The sequence below is a fragment of the Curcuma longa genome, chromosome 21 (genome assembly GCF_044706935.1).
Source record: "Curcuma longa cultivar G26 ecotype Majalengka, Jawa Barat chromosome 21, ITB_CL_G26_1.1, whole genome shotgun sequence".
NCBI lineage: Eukaryota > Viridiplantae > Streptophyta > Magnoliopsida > Zingiberales > Zingiberaceae > Curcuma > Curcuma longa.
The window spans coordinates 13,126,891-13,152,882 of NC_133881.1; the positions used below are offsets into that span (position 1 = coordinate 13,126,891).

General features: G+C 35.8%; 3 protein-coding genes across 3 annotated transcripts; 2 read left to right on the plus strand and 1 right to left on the minus strand.

The window, feature by feature from the left end:
- The first annotated feature begins 3,480 nt into the window (after positions 1–3,480).
- On the plus strand, positions 3,481–7,277 carry LOC141815413 (protein NDL1-like). The gene is made up of 11 exons (XM_074703364.1): positions 3,481–3,617; positions 4,903–5,002; positions 5,448–5,545; positions 5,668–5,756; positions 5,854–5,914; positions 5,996–6,082; positions 6,162–6,239; positions 6,319–6,375; positions 6,463–6,518; positions 6,603–6,738; positions 6,821–7,277. The coding sequence occupies exons 1-11, from the start codon at positions 3,558–3,560 to the stop codon at positions 7,034–7,036; spliced, it is 1,038 nt and encodes a 345-aa protein (XP_074559465.1). The 5' UTR covers positions 3,481–3,557; the 3' UTR covers positions 7,037–7,277.
- Positions 7,278–7,792: 515 nt separating this feature from the next.
- On the plus strand, positions 7,793–11,342 carry LOC141815012 (mitochondrial carrier protein CoAc2-like). Its single transcript, XM_074702973.1, has 7 exons — positions 7,793–7,982; positions 8,840–8,925; positions 9,036–9,243; positions 9,457–9,586; positions 10,162–10,346; positions 10,418–10,540; positions 10,865–11,342. The coding sequence occupies exons 1-7, from the start codon at positions 7,857–7,859 to the stop codon at positions 10,994–10,996; spliced, it is 990 nt and encodes a 329-aa protein (XP_074559074.1). The 5' UTR covers positions 7,793–7,856; the 3' UTR covers positions 10,997–11,342.
- A 1,012-nt stretch (positions 11,343–12,354) lies between these two features.
- Positions 12,355–25,124, minus strand: LOC141815412 (K(+) efflux antiporter 4-like). The gene is made up of 20 exons (XM_074703363.1): positions 24,800–25,124; positions 24,115–24,158; positions 22,984–23,042; positions 22,683–22,761; positions 22,459–22,520; positions 22,304–22,379; positions 22,065–22,139; positions 21,577–21,648; positions 21,399–21,482; positions 20,411–20,479; positions 19,666–19,743; positions 19,410–19,498; positions 16,142–16,238; positions 15,974–16,027; positions 15,083–15,178; positions 13,740–13,928; positions 13,587–13,664; positions 13,089–13,133; positions 12,857–12,943; positions 12,355–12,775 (listed from the first exon to the last, which is right to left on the minus strand). Exons 1-20 carry the CDS (start codon positions 25,014–25,016, stop codon positions 12,692–12,694), a joined length of 1,734 nt encoding a protein of 577 aa, XP_074559464.1. The 5' UTR covers positions 25,017–25,124; the 3' UTR covers positions 12,355–12,691.
- Between the last annotated feature and the right edge of the window lie 868 nt (positions 25,125–25,992).

Consider the following 25,992-nt stretch of genomic DNA (forward strand, 5'->3'; position numbering starts at 1 on the left):
TGGATTAACTCAAATGAGAACATCCTAAATGAAATAAATAGTTGATAAATGATAAAGTATATTTTAAAAAGTGAAAACTTTGAGTTGAACCTTTTATTAGAGCACTTGATTGCCCATAAAGACGTGGTAGCATGGGTCGCCTGGAGTCAATACTTATTTTATCTGAGGATGTTATTTTGTTGATTATCACTAGTGAGAATTTTAGTCAACATTGCTTGTTTACTCCAAGAGTTTGGCTCTAGTGATTCACTTTTTGTAGATTTACTTGTTATAAATAAATGATGGTAATTAAAAGGGAATTTAGTTGTGATAAATAGGTGATAATTAAAAGTGAATTTACTTGTGATGAGTAAGTGATAATAAAACATGAATTTACTTGTTATAAATAAATGGTGATAATTAAAAGGGAATTTACTTACGGTAAATGAATGATGGTACGGTGATAATTAAAGTGGATTTATGATAAATAAATGGTGATAAATTGAATATAAACAAATGAACAATCATCTATAAGTGACAAAAAAAATTAGAGTCATACTTTCTGTTGAATAAAACCACAACTTAGAAGTTTAGTGTTGTAATGAGAATTATGACTCATTTGGATTCTTGAACTTGTAATGAAGGAAGATTACAATTTATGCACCTGTTTTCGGTTTATCAACGTAGCAATTTGTTTTAGTTCTTTTTTCCTTGTTAGATTCTGAAATTCTAGTTGGTTTTAATTGATATACAGAATTGCTGCAGAAATTTCCTGATTTTCTGATGTGCTGAAAATTGCATATTGTTTTACATGCTTTACTTCTTATTCTTCTTGTTTGACATTTTGTTATTATATTGTTGTTGTACTTTCTTTTGACCAAATGAATAAATGCATATTTTTGGTGAACACTCCGTGCTTATCTTGAGTTACTTATTATTGTTACAGTATTTTGGTTACCTTTTATTATATTGTCACTAAGTGGGTTACCTCCTAGTATGTGAAAGAACACTCCGGGGCTCATGGCATACCTGATAGATTGGGGGTCATCGTATACCTAATAATTCATGACATATTTTGAAGGCTTCCATGAGGTTAGTTGAATCTTCAACAGCTTTTCCTAACACAGTATAATTTATGATGTAGTCAAGAAACCTTTTCAAAGACTAGTAAATGAATAATATTCTGTGATAGTGCTTCTATTTTGTTTTAATATTCAAATTGAATTTACTTATATTATTTGGACAAGGAGATCCAATCATGGACAAGCATGGGCCGGAGCAGAAAGAGGCATCATTTGGGATTTGATATTATTAGATTTGAAGTGATTAATGTGTTTATGATGTTAGTTTGCTTCACGTGTATAAAGTTTAGCTTTGCTTATAATAGAAAATACTTGTTCTAACCAAAAGGCAAGCCTTTGATTCTGGTGGTAATCATTTAATTATCTGCTAAGGAATATTATACACGCAATTCCTTTTTTTGCATATTTTGATAATTTAATCATTTTTTTGACGTTTGGACTTTATTTTTTTGCTAGACATTTCATAAATGTTTAATCCCACTTACTCTTTTGTTTTGCTTCTTCTTGGAAGTATGGCATCCATGTAGCTTCCTCCAAGCTGGACCACTGGAGGCTTGTGTTCTTATGGCCTGCCATAATGTTTGGCACCATGCTTTCAATAATATAGCTCTTAATGGTTTAGGGCTCTGGTGGAATTTTTATTTATTCATCTTTAGTACAGACCAGTCATGATGCATTGTAATTTATATAGTCAATATTAGCAAAATGAAATATTAAATTCAAATTGTCAGTGCTGGTTCCTGATCTTTTCCAGTTGAACCAATCCAAAATCCAGTTCAACTGGGTGCCTTCTAAAACAAGAACTGAATCAATCTAGTCTCAGTCCTTAGTTTAAAAGCATTGCTTTCAACTAATCCAAAGGCCTACTCCACTCGGAAAATTTCACAGTTCTTAAATTTGGCCTGGAGATTGTTAGTTGCAGGAACTAAAGACATGGATACAGATCTTAGCATGTGTACTAATGTGAATCAATTAAGATCAGCTGAATGGATCTCAATATAAGTGTGGATGGCATTGATGTGGAATTATAAATTAGTCGATCTACTGTATTGTTTTTACTGCAGTCTGGTTAAAACTGAAAACTATAATCTATAATTCTACTGCTCTTTCAAATCTATGTTTCAAAGATTCATCTCAGCAACTAATCTGCTATGACTTTTTACTGCATTCTTCATATGCCTTTCCTCTTTTGGCCCTCTGTGAACAGAGACTAAGTAATTTTGGTGAATCGTATGCAGGACGAACAGATCCAGATCTTACAAACAGCAGCCTGCAACTGCATGCTTCATAAATCAGCAGATGTGATGCTGGGCTCCATCATTGGCTTTGCCCATCCCATTTCCATGGCAGGAGTAAAAAACTTGTCGGTGGCCTCCCAATCCGGACGAGGACGACGGTGCTCGTCCATGAACTCATGGGAAATGTGTGGGAGGTGGAAGAACATTCTTGTGGAAGCTGGAAAGCTACTTGCCACCTTCCTGCATTTAAATGTGCAATGCAGTGGGTGAATTATTTGTGTAGTATTCGCCAGAAAGGACAAAAGGCTTGTTCTTTTCTTCAGTATTGTTTTCCGTCGCTGGCTGAAGTAATTCTTGGAATTCGTCATCTTAGCGGTTCCACACGATCGAGAAGGACAATTGAGAAATTGCAGTTGGTCACGACGTAGGAGGGTATTATCTGGCTTCGTCAGGATTTTGAATTCTTGTTCTCTTCTACAAGTCTGCTGCGTCGTAACCAACTCAGCTATATTTCGAAGGTAAAATTTTATGTAATGAAATAATTCAGTATTTGGTTAAGCCGTATGGGTGGTTGTGTATCGCAACAAATTATACGTCATGTTGGAATCTCAGAAATGAGTAAGTCTGAAAATATACGTAGACTTTGGGAATACCTAATTTAAAGTCACGCCAGGATTAGGCACGGATCGCCTTCCACGAGCAGACACCGTTTATCATAACTGCCGCATTCATTTCTTCCACGCGTCCGACGCGCGGCGACCGGGCGCTCCATCACTTTCGCCGCTGCCCGCGCGAGAGCACGCTTTATCGCTGCGCCGAAGTCTTCATCCGACGCAGGAGCAACCATGGGACCCGCATGTGCCTGATCATCCGACGGCTGCCGTCGCTCTCATTTGTCTGGACCTCTAGGAATCCACCACCTGGCAGACTTCCTGCCGACAACTGTAATCAGAGGGTCCAGCGTTCCACCCACCTGGCGCCCCGCCGCATGCGAGATCTTCAGATGACCGTTGGATCTTCATCGTACGGGTGGGAGGAGTCTAAGGGTCTAAGGCTAGTTTCGTCAATTCGCGTAGCTGTCGGTTGATGTGGTGCTCGCGTTACTCGGGGTAAACCGGGCGGCCAAGGAAGGGGAGAGCTGCGTGGGTTTATTTATATGCGAATCCACCGGAGAAGGAAAGGCTCGAAAAGAAAAAAAAGAAAAAAAAATCAACGAGAAAAAGAGGGGAGAGGAGGAAGGAGGGTGGTTTTGGCAGAAATGGGAGAGTCGAGCGGCTCTGTCTCGGTCGATGTGGAGAGGATCTCGTTCGGAGGGAAGGCAAGGGTTCTTTTCTTCTTTGTAGTTCCTTGTGGGGGGGATTTTTTTTTTTTGCTGATTAATTGGGGGAATGTTTTTCTAGTGCTCATTTCGGCATGGAAATGCTTCTCTTTGATTGTATTACTTTTCCACCTCGATGTTATTGTCTCTGCTGGATTTAGTGGTCGTTTGGGGAATTTGAGATTCTCGCTTCGTTTGATCGATTGTCTTCGGATTTTAGAAGGATTTTAGGTTGCGTGAGAAAATATGCTTCCCTTTTGACATTTATGATGTTGTGGGTGAAAGGATTGTTGTATATCATATAGCTGCGAACAATTTGGTAATTAGGTGATGTTTCTGGTTTGCATTCGTTTTCTCTTCTTTCTTTTGTCGGTTGCTGACATTTCTTCTGATATTGCTGTCTTTTTCCTATTACATGTTTTGGTCATGATTGATGAGTTGTTCTTCTATAGGATTATTTCTTTTATGCTATGCACTTGTATCAAAGGAAACTATGTTGCGATTGCTTTAAACCTATTTGTTGTGATGGGAGACGTCAAAGATGTCAGTTTGCCTTTAAGTCCTTTGCTTAAATTTGAGTTAATCTTCTCTTGAAGCATCCCAGGATGTTACTTCACGAGTAGGAAAGATAAACTAACCAATACCTATTTTAATTGAGATCAACCATTGTTGACACAACACTTGAAGTTTGGTTAATCAAGAGACTCAGACATCTCAATGATTTGAATTGATTAGAGCATGTACCTAGTTAAATTTCAGTGCATCTCAATGACAAAAGGTTTATACTAAAGGTTCTGTTATTTACTATCTACAAACTGTCGGCTTGTTCCTTGAGGTTATTATTTGTCTTTAGGAATTAGAAAAGAATTGCTCACTCAATCTTCAGTCCTTTTTTTTCCTTTGCTTTTGCCTCCTTACTTACCTGCTTCACATTCCGCAAAGAATTATGAACTTGTTCATGTTAGTTATTTCTTGTTACTTCTGTCTCCTATCTCATAGATAATAGTCTCTGCTCACAAGTTATCTATTTCCTTTTGACAGTGAGACTCCAATTTAGTTTCTTGTTTCTTATCATTATTTTAAAAAAATTGTGACTTAGAAGGTCATGGATGCTATTTGTGTCAGTGCTTGCTAAGGATCCTGTCTACATTCACTTCCTTCCTCGTTTTCTCAATTAAAAATGTTTATAGTCTATCTTTGATGTAATCAACCAAGCATATTCTATGTTTGCAGTTAGTGTCTTTGTTCTTTTGTCTTATTTCTATAGTCCATTTCATCCCCTCAGGAACATCATGTGTTGACAAGTAATGGCCCTATCTCAGTTGCTGTATATGGTGATCTGGAAAAGCCTGCACTTCTTACTTATCCAGATGTAGCATTAAATCGTAAGTTTGATTAAATTACAGTTACTTTAGCATTTCTCAGTTTTTTTTCTCTAACTTACATTGCAATATTTGCATCTCGATTCATTTGATTATGTTCACCTTGTATTCAACATGAAGCTGAAAGGTGTTTTGTACACATTACAGACTCTTTGGTGGTTTTTCTAGTTTCAGTCTACTGCTCTTTTTTAGCATCCTTATCCTGCTATAATGTTATTTTTCAAGATTATGCTGCATTGATTTCTAAAGGCTGCATGATTTAGTGTGTGGAGTAATTACTTTGTCTCTTGGATTGTGCTCTTTGGCGACATTGTATCATATATCTCTCCCACAAATAATTAGCAGAATTCAAATTTTTGTGTTTGAACTCAAGGAAACAATAATACTTTTCTATTAGCTCTCATCTAGATATTTAAAAGTAGGCTAAATTCCTAGTTTTTCTCCCCAGATATGTCATGCTTTCAAGGATTATTTTTTTGCCCAGAAGCTGCTTCTTTGTTGCTTCATAATTTTTGCATCTACCATATCAGTCCTCCTGGACATGAGGTCAGTAATACTGTTGCAACTCTTTATGTCATCTACGAGAATGTTTAAGCCTGTCTCTGATCCATTTTCTGCTTATAATTTTAACATGATTATGTTGGTCCTCTGCCTTAAGTGTCCTGCAGTTAGGTGCTGCTCCAATTTCTTCAGATGAACCAGTGCTTTCTGTTGATCAGTTAGTCGATCAGGTGGCAGAAGTTCTTAATTTCTTTGGGTAATAATCTCTCTATTATATATATACTTTCCTAGGCCACATAATTGTTCATTTTTTTTTTCTTGTGTGACAATTTTGAATGGTTTTGAATGTTCAGGCTAGGTTCTGTCATGTGCTTTGGGGTCACAGCTGGTGCTTATATTCTTACGCTTTTTGCTGTTAAGTATTTTGTTATGAAAACCCTTAAATTGTCAAAATTTTGAACCTTTCAATTTGACCTTTGTATGCTTTGCTTTCAGACTAAATACAGGGACCGTGTTATGGGCCTCATACTTGTCTCACCCCTTTGCAAGGCTCCCTCGTGGTCAGAGTGGTTATATAGTAAGGTACCTTCTCATGTTTCATGTGACCATTTTTTTAGCTACAAAAAGTGAGTTGCTGCTAATATGATGCTGAAAATCTCAGGTAGTATCAAATTTACTATATTTTTATGGAATGTGCGGCTTGGTCAAGGACTACTTACTCCAACGGTACTTCAGTAAGGTAAACTCCATTATTTCACTTGTCTGCTAAGTTAATTTATTATAACCTTAATTATTCATCCATTTCAATATGTTGCCAGGAAGTAAGAGGAAATTCTCAGGTCCCAGATTCTGACATTGTGCAAGCTTGTAGAAGTGTGAGTAGCTTATTCTCTCTTTGTTGTTCTTTGGAATTTGTGGGAGGAAAAAAGCCATACTCATGAATATATCTTTAACATCCACAGTTGCTGGACGAGAAGCAAAGTGCTAACGTATGGCGGTTTCTTCGGTCAGTTAATGGGTATACCCTAATCTTTGCATAACAAACTTATCAAACATACACATTGAAGGTTACAACAAGTTCTGTAACCCATTCTTTAAACAGGAGATATGACTTGACGGAAGCTCTAAAGAAGCTACATTGTCGGACACTAATATTTGTCGGCGAGGATTCTCCATTTCACCCAGAGGCCATCCATATGGCATCAAAACTGGACAAGAGATTCTGTGCATTGGTTGAGGTACTAAAACTCCAAAACACACCCTTTCTGCTGGTGAAGATATATCATCACTGATCTCTCTCACGGCCTTCAAATGTTGCAGGTTCAGGCATGCGGTTCGGTTGTAACAGAAGAGCAGCCCCATGCGATGTTGATACCGATGGAGTACTTCCTGATGGGGTATGGGTTGTGCAGGCCAAGCCAGCTGAGCTACAGCCCTCGTAGTCCTCTCAGTCCGCTGTGTATCTCTCCAGAGCTACTATCTCCAGAAAGCATGGGAGTAAAGCTAAAGCCCATCAAGACAAGAGTATCCCCTTGAGCTTGAAATCAATCAGAGCAGTTGTGCAATACCAAAAACAATTTTGTGGACCATGAGATGTACTACTTACACACACAGGATTTTTGGGAGGGGTTTTGGTGTAAAGACCAGCTTCCTGGACTGTAGATATTAATGGAGAAGTTTGTCTCAAGGGTTGGTTGAAATTGTTAAATAACTTGTGTAAATTCATTCTTTAATGTTACAGACAATAAGGTGCTGTGTCTTCAGTTGTTACGATGTTTCTTTGTTTCTTGCAACATTTAGATTTAAGAATGTAGATTTAACAGTTAATGGCCGGGCATAATTGACTTTGTGTTAATGGCAAATGCAAATTAATTTTAAAAGTGATCTATCTATGCTATAAAAATTTTGTTTGTCAATTATTTTTTTTCTATTACATTTATATCACAAAGAAAATCTGAAAAATATTGCCCACGAAATCAACAGGCCCTTAAAAAAACTATACGTATCATTTGTACAAATCTTTGTGCAATGTACGTACAAATCTTTAATTATGAAAATTCTTTCTATTTGTGAACAGAAGTTGTGACCAAATCGTCTACCGCCGCTGCTTAATTTAGACTGCCTTGCTACTCCCGCTACACCGCACGCCTCTCACTAGATGATTGGCAACCCAAAGTGGGAGCCACTACACGTGGCAGGTACATTACCGGTCTCGCGCGTTAATTACGCATTCCCGTTGTGGCGTTGCGAACGCGAGCTGCTTTCGTCTTCCCCTCGCGATTTGTTTGAGTCCAAATTGTACGATCCGCCCCTTCCTCCCGTGGCGGAGGGTAGAGGAGGTGGAGTGCCTGCGGCGATGAAGGACGAGGGCGGAGAAGCGGTCATCCCGATCGCCGTGAAGGAGCTCGTCGCCGGGGGCGTCGCTGGCGGGGTCGCCAAGACGGCCGTCGCCCCACTCGAGCGGGTCAAGATTCTCTTCCAGGTGACGCTATCGTGCTTCTTGATGACGATTGGATTTTGAGGTCATCGCGGTACTATGCTCGGGATTTTGTGTCGAGTCTTGTTTGAGTTCGTATATCTTGTTTTTTTCCCTGGTAGTTGGAATGGTTTGGGGGTTATTATTGTATTTGTATATTGAGTGATTAAACAATTACTGCAAGTGCTTCAGGTGCCTCCTAAATGTATCTGAGCAAACGCGTGGTAGAGTTCAAGCGTCTTCAATTCTTGAACTGAGGTTTGATGAATGATGATGGTAGAGTTAAAGCGTCTACCTAAGCTCCCATTTAGAATCAAGAAAGCGTCTTAATGTTGATGGTGACGTCTTGAAGTTTGAAAACAAGTACAAGAAACAAACATTTCAAATCAGTTGGCTATTGCTGTTACTAGGTGAACTTAATGTTTGATATGTTCAAATGCTATGATGACTAATTTGACTAAGCTGGATATAAGCAGCCAGCTTATGCGGGATGGTTTCTTCTTTGGTTAAACACATGTCAGGATTAAGAGAAGTAGCTCCTTTCTAACATTTCTTGATTTATACTAGCATTAGTCCATCAGTTGAAGAAAAGTCCTGAAATAATTGAAACATCTTTATCCAATGCTCTATTTGTTCCATGAATTTCTCAGCGTTAATTTTATTTGAATATAAATTGAACTTAAATGTGTCAAAAATGATGAACCTTGAAGACACTTGCCTATTCATTTAAGCATAAAGTTTTTTTTTTTGATATACCATGAGATGATCTAGTAATTGGTTCTTGTCAATTTCTATATTGTTGCTTCTGAAGCAACGTTAAGCTGATATTCATTTCATTTTTGTTATCTTTTATCAACTTTCAGACTAGAAGAGCAGAGTTCCAGAGTAGAGGGTTGTTGGGATCCTTCCAAAAGATATTACAGACTGAAGGTTTGTTAGGATTCCACAGGTTTGTATAAAAGTTCTCAAGTATCGTGCAAATCAACCATTTCTACTTTCTTTTAGTGCTAGCTATTAATTACTTAATCCTGTTGTTGTTTTCCTTGTTTTTTTGCTCAGGGGAAATGGAGCCAGTGTTGCACGAATTGTACCCTATGCGGCTTTACATTATATGGCATATGAGGAGTATAGACGCTGGATCATTCTTGGTTTCCCTAATATAGGAAATGGTCCCGTTCTTGATCTTGTTGCAGGGTCAATAGCAGGAGGAACTGCAGTTATTTCCACTTACCCTCTTGATTTAGTTCGTACAAAGCTAGCTTATCAGGTATTTAGCCTGCCATATTTCGATATGCTAATTCTCAGCTTTTTATTCCATGTTGTCTCCACTGACCGATAGGCAAATATACCTTGTTCCAAAATCAGTTATCACCTTCTCAATCTTATCATTTTGTCATGATATTTGCTGTTATCTGCTGGTTTCTAAAGTCTTTCTATAAAATTTTTTCATGCTTTGATAGACCTTTATGAATGTTTGCAGGTTGTAGGACCATCAAGACTAAAAACAAGAAATTTGTATAGTTCCCCTGAACAGGTTTATGGAGGAATTCTTGATTGTATCTTGAAGATATACAGACAAAACGGCTTGAGAGGCCTGTATCGCGGTGTAGGTGTGTGTTACTTGCGGATCTGTTTTTGATAAGTAGTGCAATAATTGGGAATTTCTACAAAATTTCAAATACTTTAACCAGTAAGTAGAGGTATGAAAGGAGTATGTCAATATGCATATTCAGTTAATCTTTTCCCATCTTCATTTTTTTTAGGGGAAGGTAAGGTGGATAGCCTATTCATTAAGTTGGTAGTTAGGTTGAAATAGTGAAAGAAACAATCCCCAGACATACTTATGCGAAAAGTGTGGCACTAGATCCTAGCTATGCCATATCTTCTCAGAGTTACCAGCTGAAAATGCATGCCAACTAGTTTAGGCCATCCTCTATCTGAAAAAGGCATATAGAAGATGTTTAGATAACGTTTTGTCTTTGTTTAGAAAGAAATTGTATAAAAGTTGGTTATGTTGAATTTCTTTCATCTTGGGGTCCTTTTTCTTGTCGAATATTTGTAGATTAGGTACCTTACTTTGGATTCATCTGAAGTCAAATTTTACTACCATAATCTTTAGTGTCAACTTAATTGTTGTAATAGTAGTTTCAGTTCTTTATACTCCCCTTATGTATTTTTTTATTAGGTCCGTCCTTGTATGGAATCTTTCCTTACTCTGGTCTCAAGTTCTATTTTTATGAGGAAATGAAGAGCCATGTTCCAGCAAATTACAAAGACAGCGTTGCTGTCAAGCTTGCATGTGGATCTGTTGCCGGTTTACTGGGGCAGACGATAACGTATCCCCTTGATGTTGTTAGACGGCAAATGCAGGTAATTATCTGTTTGTCGTGCATAACAGGCATGTAAATTAGAGAAAAAGTAAGAAAGGTAACATGATTCAGGTAGAAGCCCTCTCAACAGCAAACAATGAAATGAGGAAAGGAACCTTTGAAAGCCTTGTCATGATAGTTCAAAGTCAGGGTTGGAGGCAGCTTTTTTCTGGACTGAGCATCAATTATTTGAAGGTCAATTCTTTTCTTAGTATTTACTTCATTCTAAATTTCAAGTTGTTGGTTCAGTTACTTTTCATAGTATTCTCCTCTCCTCCACTTGGTCCGGTAAAATCAAGCCTATATCAGATTCCTCTTGTGTCCATAAATGCAACAACTTATAAGGAACTTATTCAAGTTTTGTGCATTTTACTTGGTATTTCCATTTGCATTTTTATTAAAAAGAGTGGTCTAAGAGAAGTTGCTTAATGATTAACTATGTAATGATATCAGTTCCTCCATGTTATAAAAATTGAATCTATTGTTCTTATATGACTAAAGTAAAAACATGTTTTCTAGGTTGTGCCATCAGTGGCAATAGGATTTACAGTTTATGACTTGATGAAATCTTGGCTTAAAGTTCCATCTCGAGATGAAATCGCAGCCATTTCAGTTGTGACAAAGAACAATAGTAACCATGCTGAAGCCTGAAAGCAAGATTCTTGTCGACTGATTCTCCATGCCTCCCCTTCTTGTGAAGTAGTTCGCTTGATTCTCTATGTACACTTGACCTTCTCAAGGTACTAAACTTTTTTCCTTTTTAAATTCTAATTCTTTTTCCCATTAGAACAGATTCCTCATTCGATGCCAGTGAATGGACCTTCAATCGGTCCGTTTCCTGAAGGTCATTTGCATCGATGGAAAAAGTAGATTAGTATATACCTAGCTATAGGATAAGGATTCAATTCAAAGGCAAATGTAAAGGGTACCCTAAACATCTTCTGTTACTCGATGTCTAATCTCGTGATGATTTTAATATCAGACTACAATCGCCTCATTTCGGTATAATTGTTACTTCTCTTTGAAAATTACTTCTATTTATTTAGTTAATTAGTTTAAAATTTTAGAATTTAGTTAATTTTTCTCAAATCTTGTACCTGTCATCACACGTTATACATAAAACTTTTAAAAATAGAACGGCATACTGCATCTTCAATTCGGTAAGATAAAATGCCAAATTCAAAAAAATAAAATGCCAAAACTACTTTGTAGGCAAAGAAATTTAATGTCTTAAAGGTTTATGTATTATTCGCCGGTCATCATTAATAATGTGGCTCCAATGATTCTACCCACAATATAAAACAGCATAGTCGCAGGCAATGATTCATAGTTTTTTAAATTCTTGAAGCAGCGACCAATTATGAACTTAACTGCAATGTTGAGATAGTGCAGGCAGATCAAAATCCGGACTCAAGATTCATTAAGTTGGCGCAAGACGTTTTCAGACAAAGTTACGAATTCTCGCAAGCTTAGTTCATGTCACCTAGGATCATATTCTCAGGGCAGGCAGATCTGCATAAAAGCAAAGATCTTTTAGAGGTAAATTAACAATATTCAATAAAGGAAACAGAGTTACAAGGAATGCCTATTAGACTTTAGATCCAGCAGGCAACAAGCTAACACCTCTAGTCTACTACGATCTGAAACAATTATTTAACTGTAGAATGTGCACTCAAATTTGATTATATAAAGATTGGACTGAATCAATAAAATGACATTGACATTAAATTGTAATACAGACATGCATCGTAGATTCACAATTTGCATTTACAACTGAAAGCTACCATTGTGAATCCAAGCCCAGCACACTCTTAACAAACCACAGCTGCCAGATCCAATTTTAGCATCATACTTATGCAGTTTATGGAGAAAAACTTGAAGAACTCTGTTACATATCGGATAAAATTATACAACAAATCAAGACTTCAAATATAAAAAGAGGAGGGTAAGGTTTGAGTACAAAATGGATGCTGATGAATCAGCATTTCTAGGACTTGTTTGAATGAATATGAAGGGAAAAACTCAAATCTCAAAGATGCAGTATATCAACAAACTAAATATACATTATCGTGCGCTTTACACAAAAACTGCACCAGGGATAGGGTATGTTAAATCCCATTTAGTGCTAAAATTTAATCAATATAGCTTTCTGGAAGGCTTTCTCCCGTGGATAGAAAGTATGCTCGTTCAGATAATGCAGGGGAATTCATCCATGCTTTTGAAATTTAATATGCACCATGAAATAATCTGGTTTCAGTACATGTTCTCCCTGCGATACATGCTCTTGTTAAGTCATTATCTTCAGTTACTAATTAGCTGCAGCATGGACTCCCATGATTTTTCTTATCATGAATCATGAGAACCCTGAATCATTGAAGCCATGCGCTTATTTGCACTATCGGACCGAAGGCTATCACCTTTATGCCCTAACTGCAGATAAAACTTGTTTATTAACATGGACTGGAACATCCAAATGTCCCCAGAGGATAGTCAAGGATGCAATATCATTACCTCGATGCTATCGGGAGAAAACCATCGCAGCAAAACACCAAGATGAATGATTGCAGGGATAAACTTGAATAACAATGGAGTAGTTACCTAAAAACAAGCATGCAAAGACATGATTAATCCTTGATATTTCTTGACGAGGCAAGCTGTACATGAAAGAAACATCTTAATAGCAGTGGCTTCCTATCTCCTAAATCTCAAATAGATAAAATCTTGATTATCGAGAAGTACTTACCAAGCTAAGTGCAGTTGTACCCAGAAGTAAAAGGTACAATTTACCCTGTAAAATGGAGCAGCTGAAGTTACCATTTTGAAGGACAACTACTATAAAAGTTGGCATCTCAAATAGTGAAAGTATGTTGTAGTATGAAAACCTAAATTGTATATATGCATGAAATTAGTCAATTCTTGTCAACATGTAGCAGCATCATGATTCATGGATTGCTTATGGACCTATTATCTGGGAAGTTTCATTTTGTGCTCCACATAGAAAGGTATCAACGGATCACTATATTGTATTTACCAAGAAAAATTTTAAAATACATCTGACTGAAACATATGCTAACTTTTTGTCATTCTTCAGCTGCCCTATGAAACCAGAATTAAAGGTACAGATAAACAATTTCAGTAATGACTCGAGTCCCAAGTTGGACCTAGTGGCGATTGCAAACCTGACTGATGATGACTGAGCACAAACAAAATTAAGAATTCGAAAAGGTAATATCCATACAACCTCGACAAGATGAAGGTTTGAAGCACGACTTAAGAGGACAAATGCAAATTCTCCTATCTGCGCTAAGGACAAGCCAACCTACAAAGAAAAAAAAAAGTAAGATAAGCATAGTATGACCACATATATATAAGAATGTGAGATTTAGACTCTTACAAGAAGTGAGGTCTTATTATTGTATCCAAATCCTTTTACAACTAGTGTCACCACAATTGTTTTTACAATGATTACTAGGATTACGGCTGCCAATAAAATATCTACATGATTCCATAGGAATTGAACATGTATTAGCATTCCAATGCTAGCAAGAAAAAGAGCTGCAAAGAAGTTACGAATGGGTTCAATCTGCAAAAATAATAAACCAGAAGTAAGAGAATATAGAAGAAATATTGCAGCAATGAAGTGACAATGGAAGGAGAAATGATGTAATAGAAACTTGAGGACAACATTTTAGTACGAATAACCAAAACCTGAGCTCCACATAAAGAACAAAGTGATTATTGAATTTATTGATGCTAACTTCGTCATTTTGTTGGAAAGTCCCAACTATTTATGAAATCAGATTTCATCAATGACAAAGGTATAGTTTAACTTAAGTGATGACAGTATGAACAATCTAGCATAGCTTAGTAAATTTCCATGAGTGGTTACCCTTTAGTTTGCAGAAATTAAACAATTCAAGTTCTAGATCCTATTACCTCGATGTGTTTATTAAACTTCTAAGTTAATAATATAGTTGATTGGAGTGAACAAACAATACTCATAATATGCATTTGATCAATATACATCTTAGACTTGGTTGCATAGCCTAATGATTGTATATTGATGAGGAAGCAAAACACACCAGCTATCTGGGGTAGGTTTCACAGCATCTTTTTTCACTTGTTATAAAATGGGTTATACATAGGTAGTGAAACTAAAAGCAACTGAATTTCTGTTTCTATTGTTCAGCCTTCAGAGTTTCCAAATGCCTCAATGTCCTTTTCCACACGCCATTAGGCATTAACCTTGAGATTAACCCTCATTTAACATGGATATAAATATAGCTAGGTAAATCCAAGAGTTGTAATATGGTTGATCAGATCAACTCTAACTTGTGTGAAACGAAGGCTGGGGGCATCATACCTTCTAGTCTCTGAACCTGACTTTCGTTCTTGCACAATGAATAACTGAGGATGTAAACTAACACACAGCAGACAACGCTAACACACTAGAAAAATGAGCTTAATTAAAACACAGTATGGAAGTTGCCACATTCCTAGAGGGCAAAAACATGAGTCATAAGTTAATCATAAAAGCTTAACCCAATCATGCAAGTAAAAAAAAACAAAGTAGCAAGAAAAAACAAACAGCAAACTTTTTCTTTCTGAGTTTACACACACAGAAAAAAACTATATTTTAATAAAAAATAATCAAACAAGTAACATTAGCAGTATCATGAATATATGTAGTGCAAAAAAAAATTATATGTCAAAACACAGTGATAGAAAAGTACTGACTTGCTCAAGGGTATGTTGTGCAAGATCTGTTGTTGATATCATTACTCCAGCAGCAAAAGAACCCAGCTCAAGACTCAAACCAAGCTTATCACTACACTGAGATAAATAGAATACAAAAAGTAATATCTTGAGATAGAAACAACTTCAGATAGTAAATAGTTTATTGTAAGATAATTGGGCATTAAACTGCCAATCTGCCAAAAAGCTTTGTTGATTCCTCAACACGTATAGTTTCTCATTCTAGGATTGGAGGAATCCAAGGGAAAACCCTGATAGAAATACTTGTTAACAGGCAGAAAACACCTTCAATCAAAACAGAGATGACAACTTCTGAAACACATGGATTTCCAGCCAATATTGTCTATATAATATTTTGATTCAAAACCAGAAGTTTCAAATTCTTGTTTAGTTCTTCCTGTTTAAATAAAAACAATCTGCTAAAATACAAAGATGGGCAGATTTCTAACACTTGCAGTCCAATGTAGAAAATTTTCACAGATAATAAATATTCTGAACCAAAATCAAGCTATTTTGGATTTGGTCAATGAGTCGGTTCTAAAGAAATTAAAGCTCATTTTTTTTTTGGATTTGGACAATGAGTCAGTTCTGAAAGAATTAAAGCCCATTTTTTCTATTTATTCCAGTAAAAAAAATTGATATTCAACAATATTAAACAGTTATAAAGAACTCTACTTATATAGTTAAGAACATAACGTCAACCTAAGATAACAGATTAGGCTCAAATAGAGTAAATGCATTAGAGCAAGTCAAAGATCCCTCCTAGGCTGTGATGTAATCGCATCATAGCCAATAATTGAAGATATAAAAATTTGTGCTAACATGGAGAAATAATCCAATGATAAAGCTAAACAATCGGAGTAGGGAACAAACCCAAGCAACCAGCAGACAGAATGCAACAGAGGCCAATTGATAAAGTTCATTGGTCTGCACAAAAGACATGTGAATTTGTTAGCATATAATCAATCATGTCATAAAGCTTTGAGCATGATAACAAATGAAACTTTTTTGTACAATAGCTTGCTACTTGGTTGAAAGTACCTGGGATGAAAGACTGATCATCAGCTTAAGAAACCATGGAACTACAGTACGAGATAGTATAGAAAGAATTGCCAAAAAGGTGAAAAGCATAATCAACCTGGTGGCATTTTCATGAAGAGCAATTAACAAATCTATAGTTAATAAAATGTGAATATGAAGCAAAAGAACTAGGAAGAATGATTTCATAATTTTGGCATAAATTTACTACCAAATGCTAAAATCATTTTTGCTGAGCTAAAAAGTAACGTCCTACAATTACAATCACAATCTGAGCACAGTGTATATTAATCCCCTGTAATTCAAAATGACTGCAGAGACTAACCAAATAATTAATTCATTGGTCTAAACCAAATGCTAAGGTCATATAGTTATTAAAACCAGATCGAACTGGCATTTCAACTGGAAAAGAGGGGCAATGAGTTGCTTGCCAGATCGATTCCGAGGATCAAAAACCAGCCAAGAACAGTTCGATCACCAGTTTTCTGAAAACTGGAAAAATATGCAGGTTTTCAGAAAACTGGTCTAGTTTTTTCATTTATCTAAAAATAACAAAAATTCCCCATTTTCATGACTAAAATACAAAGGTCACAACATATGAGATTAGATAAATTATAACTCGACCATATTTTTATATTTGTGATTCTTTAGGAGTTTTCTTGCTATATAAGTTCTTGCATGTGCGTTTAGGTATAGTTAATAATTTATCTTATGACTTTTCCTATTCAGCAGATTTATTTTAAGTTTATAGGTTTTTGTTGTTTGGATACAAGTTATACAGCTTACTTTTGCTAAAAGATAATTTGATTGTTTACTTGAGACATGATTGGAGATTTATTTCCAATTGTCACCAACTTCTGATGTAATGGAAGTAATATATTTTCTTTTAGTTGGAATTTATGGCTTAGACAATAGATCTAGGTTTGTTTTAACTAATGGACTCAACCAGCTTGATGTTTGGGTCTACATGCAGTTCGACCAGTTGGCCCACCAATCTGATGACCAAACAAATGTCTTGAAACTGATCTGGTTCAACTTTTATAACTATAGTTCAAAATTTAAAAGCTCTTCAAATGTTTAACACATTTTGAGGGAAACATACAATTTGCCAACATGAGACGGCCTTTTTTACTTTGCCTCCTGAGAAGCAAATTTCATATTTTCGACCCCCTAGTTTTTCTTTCAGATTTCATGTTAAAGTTCTTTATTGTTGCGATAATTTTCTCTTTCAAATTCATATTTTTGACTCTTTTTTAAAAAAGAAAATGCTTCCTTTTGAAAAATTTAATGCCTCATTTTTTTCTCAAATTTACCTCTCCTTCTAGTTTTAAGTTCATTCAATTGCCCTCCCTCCCCTGCCAAAAATATAAACTCATTTTTCTTCAGAAAATAAATATATACTAGGTAGTAAGGCATCACTACCTAGGCCCTTCACGCATTAGACCAAGATTGGATCAAAAGAAACAGTGGAGACGCAGGGGGATCATCGATCAATCCCTAGTCAATCTAGGCATGAACTTGAAGCAGAAAACAAATAGATCTAATGAAGTTGTGAGTAGATTTATAGGACCTTCATTTCTTAGTTGGTAGGGAGGGCAAGAGATCTTGGATAATTGACTTGTAGTGGAAATGGTGATGGACACCAAATTAGCATCATTTCAACGGAGTAAAAAGTGAAGGCATTGATGGTTGTTCTCAAGGATGGAGGGATGGGGTGGAAACCATAGTTGTCAGCAATGGATGTGGGAATGCTGCTAGATGTGGAGAGAAGAGGCATAGGGATAGGGGGTGGAGGGAAGGGTGTCTAATCATATCAAACTTACATCCTCTCTCCAAGGGAAGTGAGTTTCTTTCCAAACAAACTTTTGAGGGAGCAAGAGTACAAATTCTCATGTGAGGAAAAGTGTAGCGAATAGTATTAATAAAAGGTAAACCTAAGATATAGGTGTTCCATAGAAAGAGGATAAACCATGATAAATTTTGAATAAGGAACCATGTCTCATCCTCCATAGATTTGGAAATTGGGATAAAATTTAAAAGGAGTTTCCACCTTTTATCTTTTTCCTTTTAAAAAAAATTGCAATGTTGTAAATGGCTTATATTTCATTAGACTACAAACTAGTCTGATCCCATATGAAGCCATCTTTCAACAACCAATTAGCAAGGAACCCATTAAAAAGGCAAACTCAGGAATAGTTTCATGTTTATAACTTCCAAGCAACTAACCAAAATTAATTAAATACTAAAATAGAAGCTATCTAATATTCATTTTTAACAAAAACAAAATGTTGTGTTCATAGGATTTAACCAATGTTCAAAATCTCAAGCTATCTAATATCAGTTTTGGTCTTTAACTGATATTTGTCAACATTCCAATGTATAGTGTCGTTGGTAAATTGGAGGAAGGGGATAAAAGAGGAAAAAGAATATAAGGCATCTATATACTTAAATTTTGACTTTGTGTTTCATCTAAAATAGTATAACTTTGACATTTTTTTGTATGAACACAACCTATAAAAAAATATTATCACAATTTATCTTGATCTCTGTTACAGCATGGCAAGGAGGTGTCGAGCATTGGTATGACAAACTACTTATCGACACAATTGACACAACGTCATAGGAGACATTGTGTTTTTTTTTATAACCGAGTATCCGGTTCTAGGAGTTGATTAATCTCAGGATGGACGGTCAGGCTTCACATTCTGCCCACCAAGTAAATCAGGAAGTACTCGCGATTGTCCAACCGGAGTGGTCAGCATCCTTAGGTTTGTAATCCCACTGGAGGAAAATACCCTACAATGCGCCATAGCTAGGATTCAAACCTTAGGTGTCTAGTTAACCACTAGAGTGCCTAACCGCTACACCAAAGCCTCGGGGCATTATGTGTATCAATGTTAAGTAGTATTGACTTTCAGTTATTTATTGGAACGACATATTTCAATTGTACTGCACAACATGATATGAGATTTCAAACCATGGATTTAATGCTTAACAAATTATTATCACACAACTAACAAATGGATCCTCCATACGTTGTCAATAACTGTGGATCATGATTATGAGCTCTAAGCAATTACTTAAGAAATAGACAATATAACTGGAATTCTTATACTGTATAAGGAAAAACCAGTAGACTAGACTTCAATCTTCGCCCTATCATTTGGATAAATTTAACATCAAAAAGTAAGCCCGCATAGAATAAAAAGAACATTGGAGAGAAAAAAAATACTGGATAAAAAATAAACCTATAGGACAATAAACTACTTACGACTTGGTAACTGACATAAGCCCCTGGAAAATACCAGATGTACCACCCAAAATGGGAAGCAGTGCAAACAGCAAGCCAACAGCACAATCCTAGAATAAGTTTCAACCACCACAAACATAAATTGAATGGTCTCAAGAAATGAGTGCAGCACTACTGAAAATTACTTAAAATTTTATTAATATCCCAGTTCATACAAACAGCAATTTTGATATGGAGCACTTGTCACAAAAGGACTAGAAGAAACTCTTTGTAGCACCTGGAGTATGAGTGTCCCAACAGTAACTTGACCATGAAGAGCACTGATATTGTTCTTTTCCATCAAAAACTTCAAAACCTGCATCACTAGGTTCGCTATTATCAAATGCTACTTGATGTGACTTATGACTCAACTACTTCCGATGAACAATTATTATCAAGTAAACTTTGTCTATATGGATGTATAATACTAATGTTCAGAAGAACATTGAACATCTAAATAATCAAAATAAACAAATTATTTCACCATGCTGCAAAGAAGCATATTATGAAAAGATACTTATTCAACACATAGGAGAGTGAAACTACTAATTGGAACAAATTATTTGGCTCACTACGCCAAAATTTTACATGAGAATATCAGTTCATCATCAGAAATTTCTGCTTGCTCGTTGCAAATTGTAAGCTCTCTATACCTACCAAGTTTGAAACAAAAGAACACAATAAAAGAAAGAGTAACCTGACTAATACATAGTTCAACAAGAATATTTTCATCTGTTGAACTATTTTCATCAATATGATTTGACATGTTGTAAAGGGTGTAACAAGAATTCAAAGGTTCCAGCCCAATCACAATGAAACATGCTTTGTTTGTGGGCCTTTAAACCCACCAGTTGACAATCGTGCAAACACAACCAAGCAGAGCCTGTTTTTAGTATTAGCTTCTGAAATATATATAATTATATTCACCAAGAGGAGAAAAAAAGAGTAATTAACATCTTGACCTACAGCAAATGGAAACTAACCACAGCAGTTGAAGACATAGACAAAAAGGCACCAACAAATATTCCTTCTGAAGTTTTGCCTCCACATAACTGAAAAACAGCACATATAAAGATTATACCACTAACCATTAGTGTATGCAGGCAAGCATTATATATGGTACTATTACATGTACCATGAATTTTTGGTTCCAATTTTTATTAATTAGATATTCATATAGTTTCAACCCAGTAATTTAACATCTACAAAACAAACAACATATACAGAAAAAATAATCGGACAGACAGGGCTGCATAGACATTAAACTATTAAATTAATATTTTCGTCAATTACTGAGACAGAAAAAGCAGCTAATTGTTAAATGATATGTTTATGACAATATACCAAGCCATATTGCAAAGATGCCGTGCATAGAAAAGAAGAAAAAAATCATTGAGATTCTAAGAGTCCACTTTGTTTATAACATCAAAATTTTGATACAGAACTAAGCACAGCAAAATTCTTCTGCTCAAGTATATATCACATGGTATAAACTAATGAACTTACCTCATGTTGCTGGTAGATTCTTAAGATTGAACTTTTGTTGTTATATACACCAGCTCCTCAAACAGATCTAATCCATATTTAAATGAAGATCCCATAGGAGTATGGAAAATAGACAGCAGGATGGTGATGGATGACAAACACAAAAGAATATAATTTAGTCTAAAGGATTTATTTTTTTAATTTTTTTTTAGTGTACACACATTTTTATTTGGGATAATTTAAGTCAGTATGGTATCAAAAATTATGAATATATCTACTTTTAGCATGGTGTTAAGAATATAAAGTTATAGATTGAGCCTTTTCTAACATAGCTTTATACTTTCGAAAAGGAAAAGGAAAGAAATGATTTTCCTTCTGCAGTTAGTGTGCATAAGAAGCTAATGTAGGTAAAAGTAGTATGAAGCATTTTTGATAGTAGAAAGGATGATTCCAACAAAAAATAGTGTATGAGACTTGTGAACGTACTGATGCAATTACACCACATAAGCACATGAATAGTAGAATTTGTAGAAATCCTCCACCAATAGCCACAGCACGGACAACTCTAATCTGTAAAGGCAATGGAAGAGCAACTACAATAGCATCAAGATCTATGACTTCCAAGTGCCTTCTAGGTCAAGTAAAAAAGATTTTGGCAAAATACCTTACTTATGGAGAATTCCAGGCCCAAAGCAAAAAGAAGAAAGATTACACCAAACTGAGCTACTGTTTCAACCTAGATACAGCAATGCCAAAGATGATTTCTAAAAAGTACAAACAACATAAATAGTAGTCAATGTCCTAATAAAAGCTCAACAAGTAGGATAAAATCATATAACATAACAAAAAATATTAATATTAATTACTACCACAAGATGTTTGCAAATTTCTCTTTATGTTGCTTCAAAGCAATGTTTGTTGGGTTTCATCATAAGTTAATTTCACAGCCAAGAATAAAGTTTACCCAAGAAAAAAAATACAAGAGCAGAGTTTGTTTCTTTTAATATATGGAAGTGGATTGTCATAGTTCGATACCAATAGCATTGGTGAACAAATGAGATAATTTTTTGGATACAATATTGAGTCATCAAAGTAAATCAACATTGTTGGCTTAATTTCAGATGCTTTACAAGAAAAGTGAAAGCAACTTACTTGCACCATTTCACTAATAAAGCGAAAGCCTCCTGGTCCAATTATAGATCCAGCAAGCAAGTAGCCAGTTATTACCTGAAATACTTCATGATTAGTAGATATCGAACACATAGTAATAAGAACTGCAAATGGAGGCACAATAGAAGAAAATATAGATGGCTAAATTTTAATAATTACTCAAAGTAAAGGAAGATGATCCCAATAAAAGAACACTATTTTCTAATACTTTCAATACTCACTGGCTGCCCAGCGCAGGCAAATGCAATTCCACCACATGTTGCAGACACGATAACCACCACAAGATCAGAAATCAACCTGCACAGCTTGTCTACAGTATGTAAGACAAACAAATCATTCTACTGAAACCTTCACAGTCATAATCTTGTGAATTTACCTTAGGTCTAATTGTAGCACTGGATATTTTGACTTTGGATTCGATATGATGAAAACATTATCCTATCATAAAAAGGTTCATCGAAAATTGAGTATCCCTAATGATAAAAGGTCAAAATAAGCATAGGAAGATTTGATAACAGAAAAGATTCACAAGTTTCGTGTGTATACAAAAAAAATTCCTAACATTCACACTTTGGAGAGTTGGACAGGTATTTGTCATACCTTACGATCTATTAAGGTAGGAATGTCTTCAACTCGGTTCTCATTATCCAGATTAAAAACATCATGAAATTGAAAAGACCTGGAAAACACATATGATGGTTTAAGGGAGTCGGTTATAATTTCTGTCAAGTCATTTTAAAATACAAGCCATGATGGTCCCAACTCCCAAGTATTTGGAGTCGGCTACCTTCATCTTTTCATCTTGTCCCTCCATTGAACTTTATAGAAGCCATAAAAAAATTTTAGGAAAAAAAAAAGAGAAATGTAAATAAAATATATATTAAAAGAAAGGAGCACATACTTTTCCTCTTTGGTTTCATTCTTCTTCGTAGTGACTCTAGCTACAGTCTCCAGAACTGCCTAGTAAACAAAAGAAGAATAATCATGAGCTGCTCAATTATCACCACCATTAAGTTCTAATAACCAAAAAAATATTGCTAGTGCTTTAGTTAAAGAAGTTAGGTAAAGATTCAAACAATAAAAATGAAAAGTTATATCTGTTTGAACTTCATGTAATAATCTACAGTGAGTTCAGTATCATGAATCAATACAATTGTTAGGAAGCATAGCAATGATGTGAACAATTCTCACAAAAAAACTTGAGAAATTTTAAATCTTCTGAAAGGATGAACAATTATGAATATAGTCAAAAATATCTACATCCAAGAAACTCCTGACAGATATAAGCATCATAATGGGAGCTATAGCAAAGAACTAAATAGGGACAAAATAACTTTAAACGGTGAACTAGTTTTATTCTTGTCAATGATTGTTAGAGATAATTTTCCATGTTTTGTCTAAAATAGTTGTATACACAAATCAATTGTTTAACAAGGTTTCTGTCATCATTTATTCTTTATTGCACACACCAGTCTGAAAAAGGCATGTTAAAAATGCCTATCAGTATTTCCAAGCTTGTTATGTTCAACTTAGGCAGCCCAAAAAGTTGCAATGTAAATCAGAATCACTAGGCACAGAACTTTCAAAATTAACACCTAGATATCTGCAATGTGTTTCTTTACATATTTAGCTCCACCTTCAAGATATAGCTGACAAGATAAGATAGTTGACACATAAGGAATAATATGCTATCCGCACAACTTAAACTTGAGCTTGGTAACATGCCTCCTATGAATATCTAGCTTGATTATGAAACAAAGTTCACTCCAGTTGAAAAATACTTAGCATAGCAAATTTTATGGATAAGATCATCATCCAAGACCTACAATTAACTTGACTGAACGTTAAACTTTTATGAAAACATGTTGACATGTGCTTCATACGTTTCGGGAAGAATGACAATGAATAAAGATGCAGGAAAAAAACTAACTCATTTATAACTGAAATGAACAAGTTTAAAGACAGCAAATCTAATGCATAAAGCTCATTTTTATGAAATCACTCAAATATCTAAATTTTTTATAAACTATACCTGATTTTCAGCAACACTATTGTTGAAGCCACCAGGGTCAGTTTCTACAGGATAAATAAAACCGTTAGTAGATTGATAAACTTTTCCTTTGCAATATAAAATTTCAGTTTTAGTAGAAGTCAGTATGTACAGTATATCTCACAGAAATAAAAAGGCAAACAGATATTATGGCTACAAGGATTAGAAAATTCATATCATGAACTACTAAAGCCTGAGTTACAAGGAAGATAAATTGACTGAATTAACATATGCCAATTGAAATAAGCTTAAATCTGAACCAAATTCCCATAACCCACCCTAAATTTCGAGGTCAATTAATCAGATCCCGTAAATTAGCAACAAAATGAGCTTGGAAAGCAACTCCTAAAGCAGACGGACAGCCGGACTGTCCAATACAAGGACCATAGTAAGCTCAATTGGACAATTTCAGCATCGAACATAGTGGAACTTCCTACTAGAAAATAAGAGCAAAATAAAAGAGAAGACGCGAGGGACCTTAAAAACCTAAAATGGTCGTTTCTGAATTCATGGCTATATCAAGGACCAAGTAACCAAGAAATAACGAAACAGAGGTCCAGCCTCCAAAAACCCTAACGATCTACCTCCCAGATCACATCTCCACACGTCGGCAAACCCATCCGTGGAATAAAAGTGCGAGAGACTGAGAACTCAGATCTGCACAAACCTCCACCATTCTGCTCGTTGTCGGGAAACTCCTTCTCGAGCGCGCGGTCGATCATGTCCGCGAAGCTGCCCTCCTTGGCGGAATCCCCCTTGATCACCTCCGTCGCATTGACTACCTCCGCGTCATCGGCTCCGGCCAAGCAGGCCAGGCCAGAGAAGCAGACGGCGACGACGAGCACCGACGTGAGGAGCCACCCGGCGGCGTGGAGGGCCCCCATCGACGCCCGCGGATCAGGTACAGGCCAGAAGGTCAGAAAGCGAGAGGGGCGACGGCGAGGTCCGGTCACCACCCCTTCTCTTCTTCTTCTCCCCTTTGCGGTCTTTGACTCCTCCGCTGGATCTCTTTAATCATCTTACTGTGATTCGGGTGGGCGGAGCACCGGAAGGCCAAGCCGGAAACGTGAGATCCGACGGATGAAATGATCTCGAGAAATATCTTAGGCTGTTCGGACCCGTACGATGGCTCCAAATTAGACGGTTAGTAACCAAGTACAAATATTTATGCGCGTTTATGTTTCTAATTTTCTAAATTATGCTTAAATTACTTACCCACAAAATGTTTTTACATATTTATCCTTTCGAGTTTAATTCAAATTAATGATATTTATAAGATATTTGCATTTGCTGTGTCTTTTCATTATATAGGAAATTTTTATTTAATAACTAAGATCCACGTGTTAAACCGATGTTTAGATATAACTTTTGACTTTCCCACCATCGGACTCCAAGCTACTTCCAAATCCCATGACATGAAAAATAATAAGCATTAGAAACTCCTTTTTTTCCACCAATAAATTAATCTATCATAGTCATATTAGCCCTCCCCACACCATTCGATCTCTGGACAATCTTGTCTCAGATTTCAATAAGTCTTTTAATTAGAGGAGAATCTAAAAGCTTTACATTCCATGCTCAAAAATCTGTATTCTTAACATAATGATGATGCACCCAATTCACCCATAGAGAATTCTTCTAAGATTGTATGTCCCAAAGTATCTTACTTAGCAAAGTTTCATTTCATGCGAGGAGATCCCGAAGACCATAGCCTCCATCCTCTTTGATAGATAAATTTTAGACCAAGGGATAAAAGGTCACTTAGAAGACTACACAAAACTTCGACAAATAGTCTTGATATTTTCAACTTGGAATTGGTAGCCTAAATAGCCAAAAACATATCATACCTTAAAGAATTAT

Bases quoted from the DNA above. Each gene is read 5' to 3' on its own strand.
- LOC141815012 (XM_074702973.1), top strand. From the start codon at position 7,857: ATGAAGGACGAGGGCGGAGAAGCGGTCATCCCGATCGCCGTGAAGGAG. The intron at 7,983-8,839 runs GTGACGCTATCG...ATCAACTTTCAG, and splicing joins GGGTCAAGATTCTCTTCCAG to ACTAGAAGAGCAGAGTTCCA. The intron at 10,347-10,417 runs GTAATTATCTGT...AACATGATTCAG, and splicing joins TTGTTAGACGGCAAATGCAG to GTAGAAGCCCTCTCAACAGC.
- LOC141815412 (XM_074703363.1), bottom strand. From the start codon at position 25,016: ATGGGGGCCCTCCACGCCGCCGGGTGGCTCCTCACGTCGGTGCTCGTC. The intron at 21,649-22,064 runs GTAAGTTGCTTT...TGCTGTATCTAG, and splicing joins TTATTAGTGAAATGGTGCAA to GTTGAAACAGTAGCTCAGTT. The intron at 13,134-13,586 runs GTTGTATGGATA...TCCATTTTACAG, and splicing joins CAAACCTTCATCTTGTCGAG to GGTAAATTGTACCTTTTACT.
- LOC141815413 (XM_074703364.1), top strand. From the start codon at position 3,558: ATGGGAGAGTCGAGCGGCTCTGTCTCGGTCGATGTGGAGAGGATCTCG. The intron at 6,083-6,161 runs GTACCTTCTCAT...TGAAAATCTCAG, and splicing joins CAGAGTGGTTATATAGTAAG to GTAGTATCAAATTTACTATA. The intron at 6,240-6,318 runs GTAAACTCCATT...ATATGTTGCCAG, and splicing joins TCCAACGGTACTTCAGTAAG to GAAGTAAGAGGAAATTCTCA.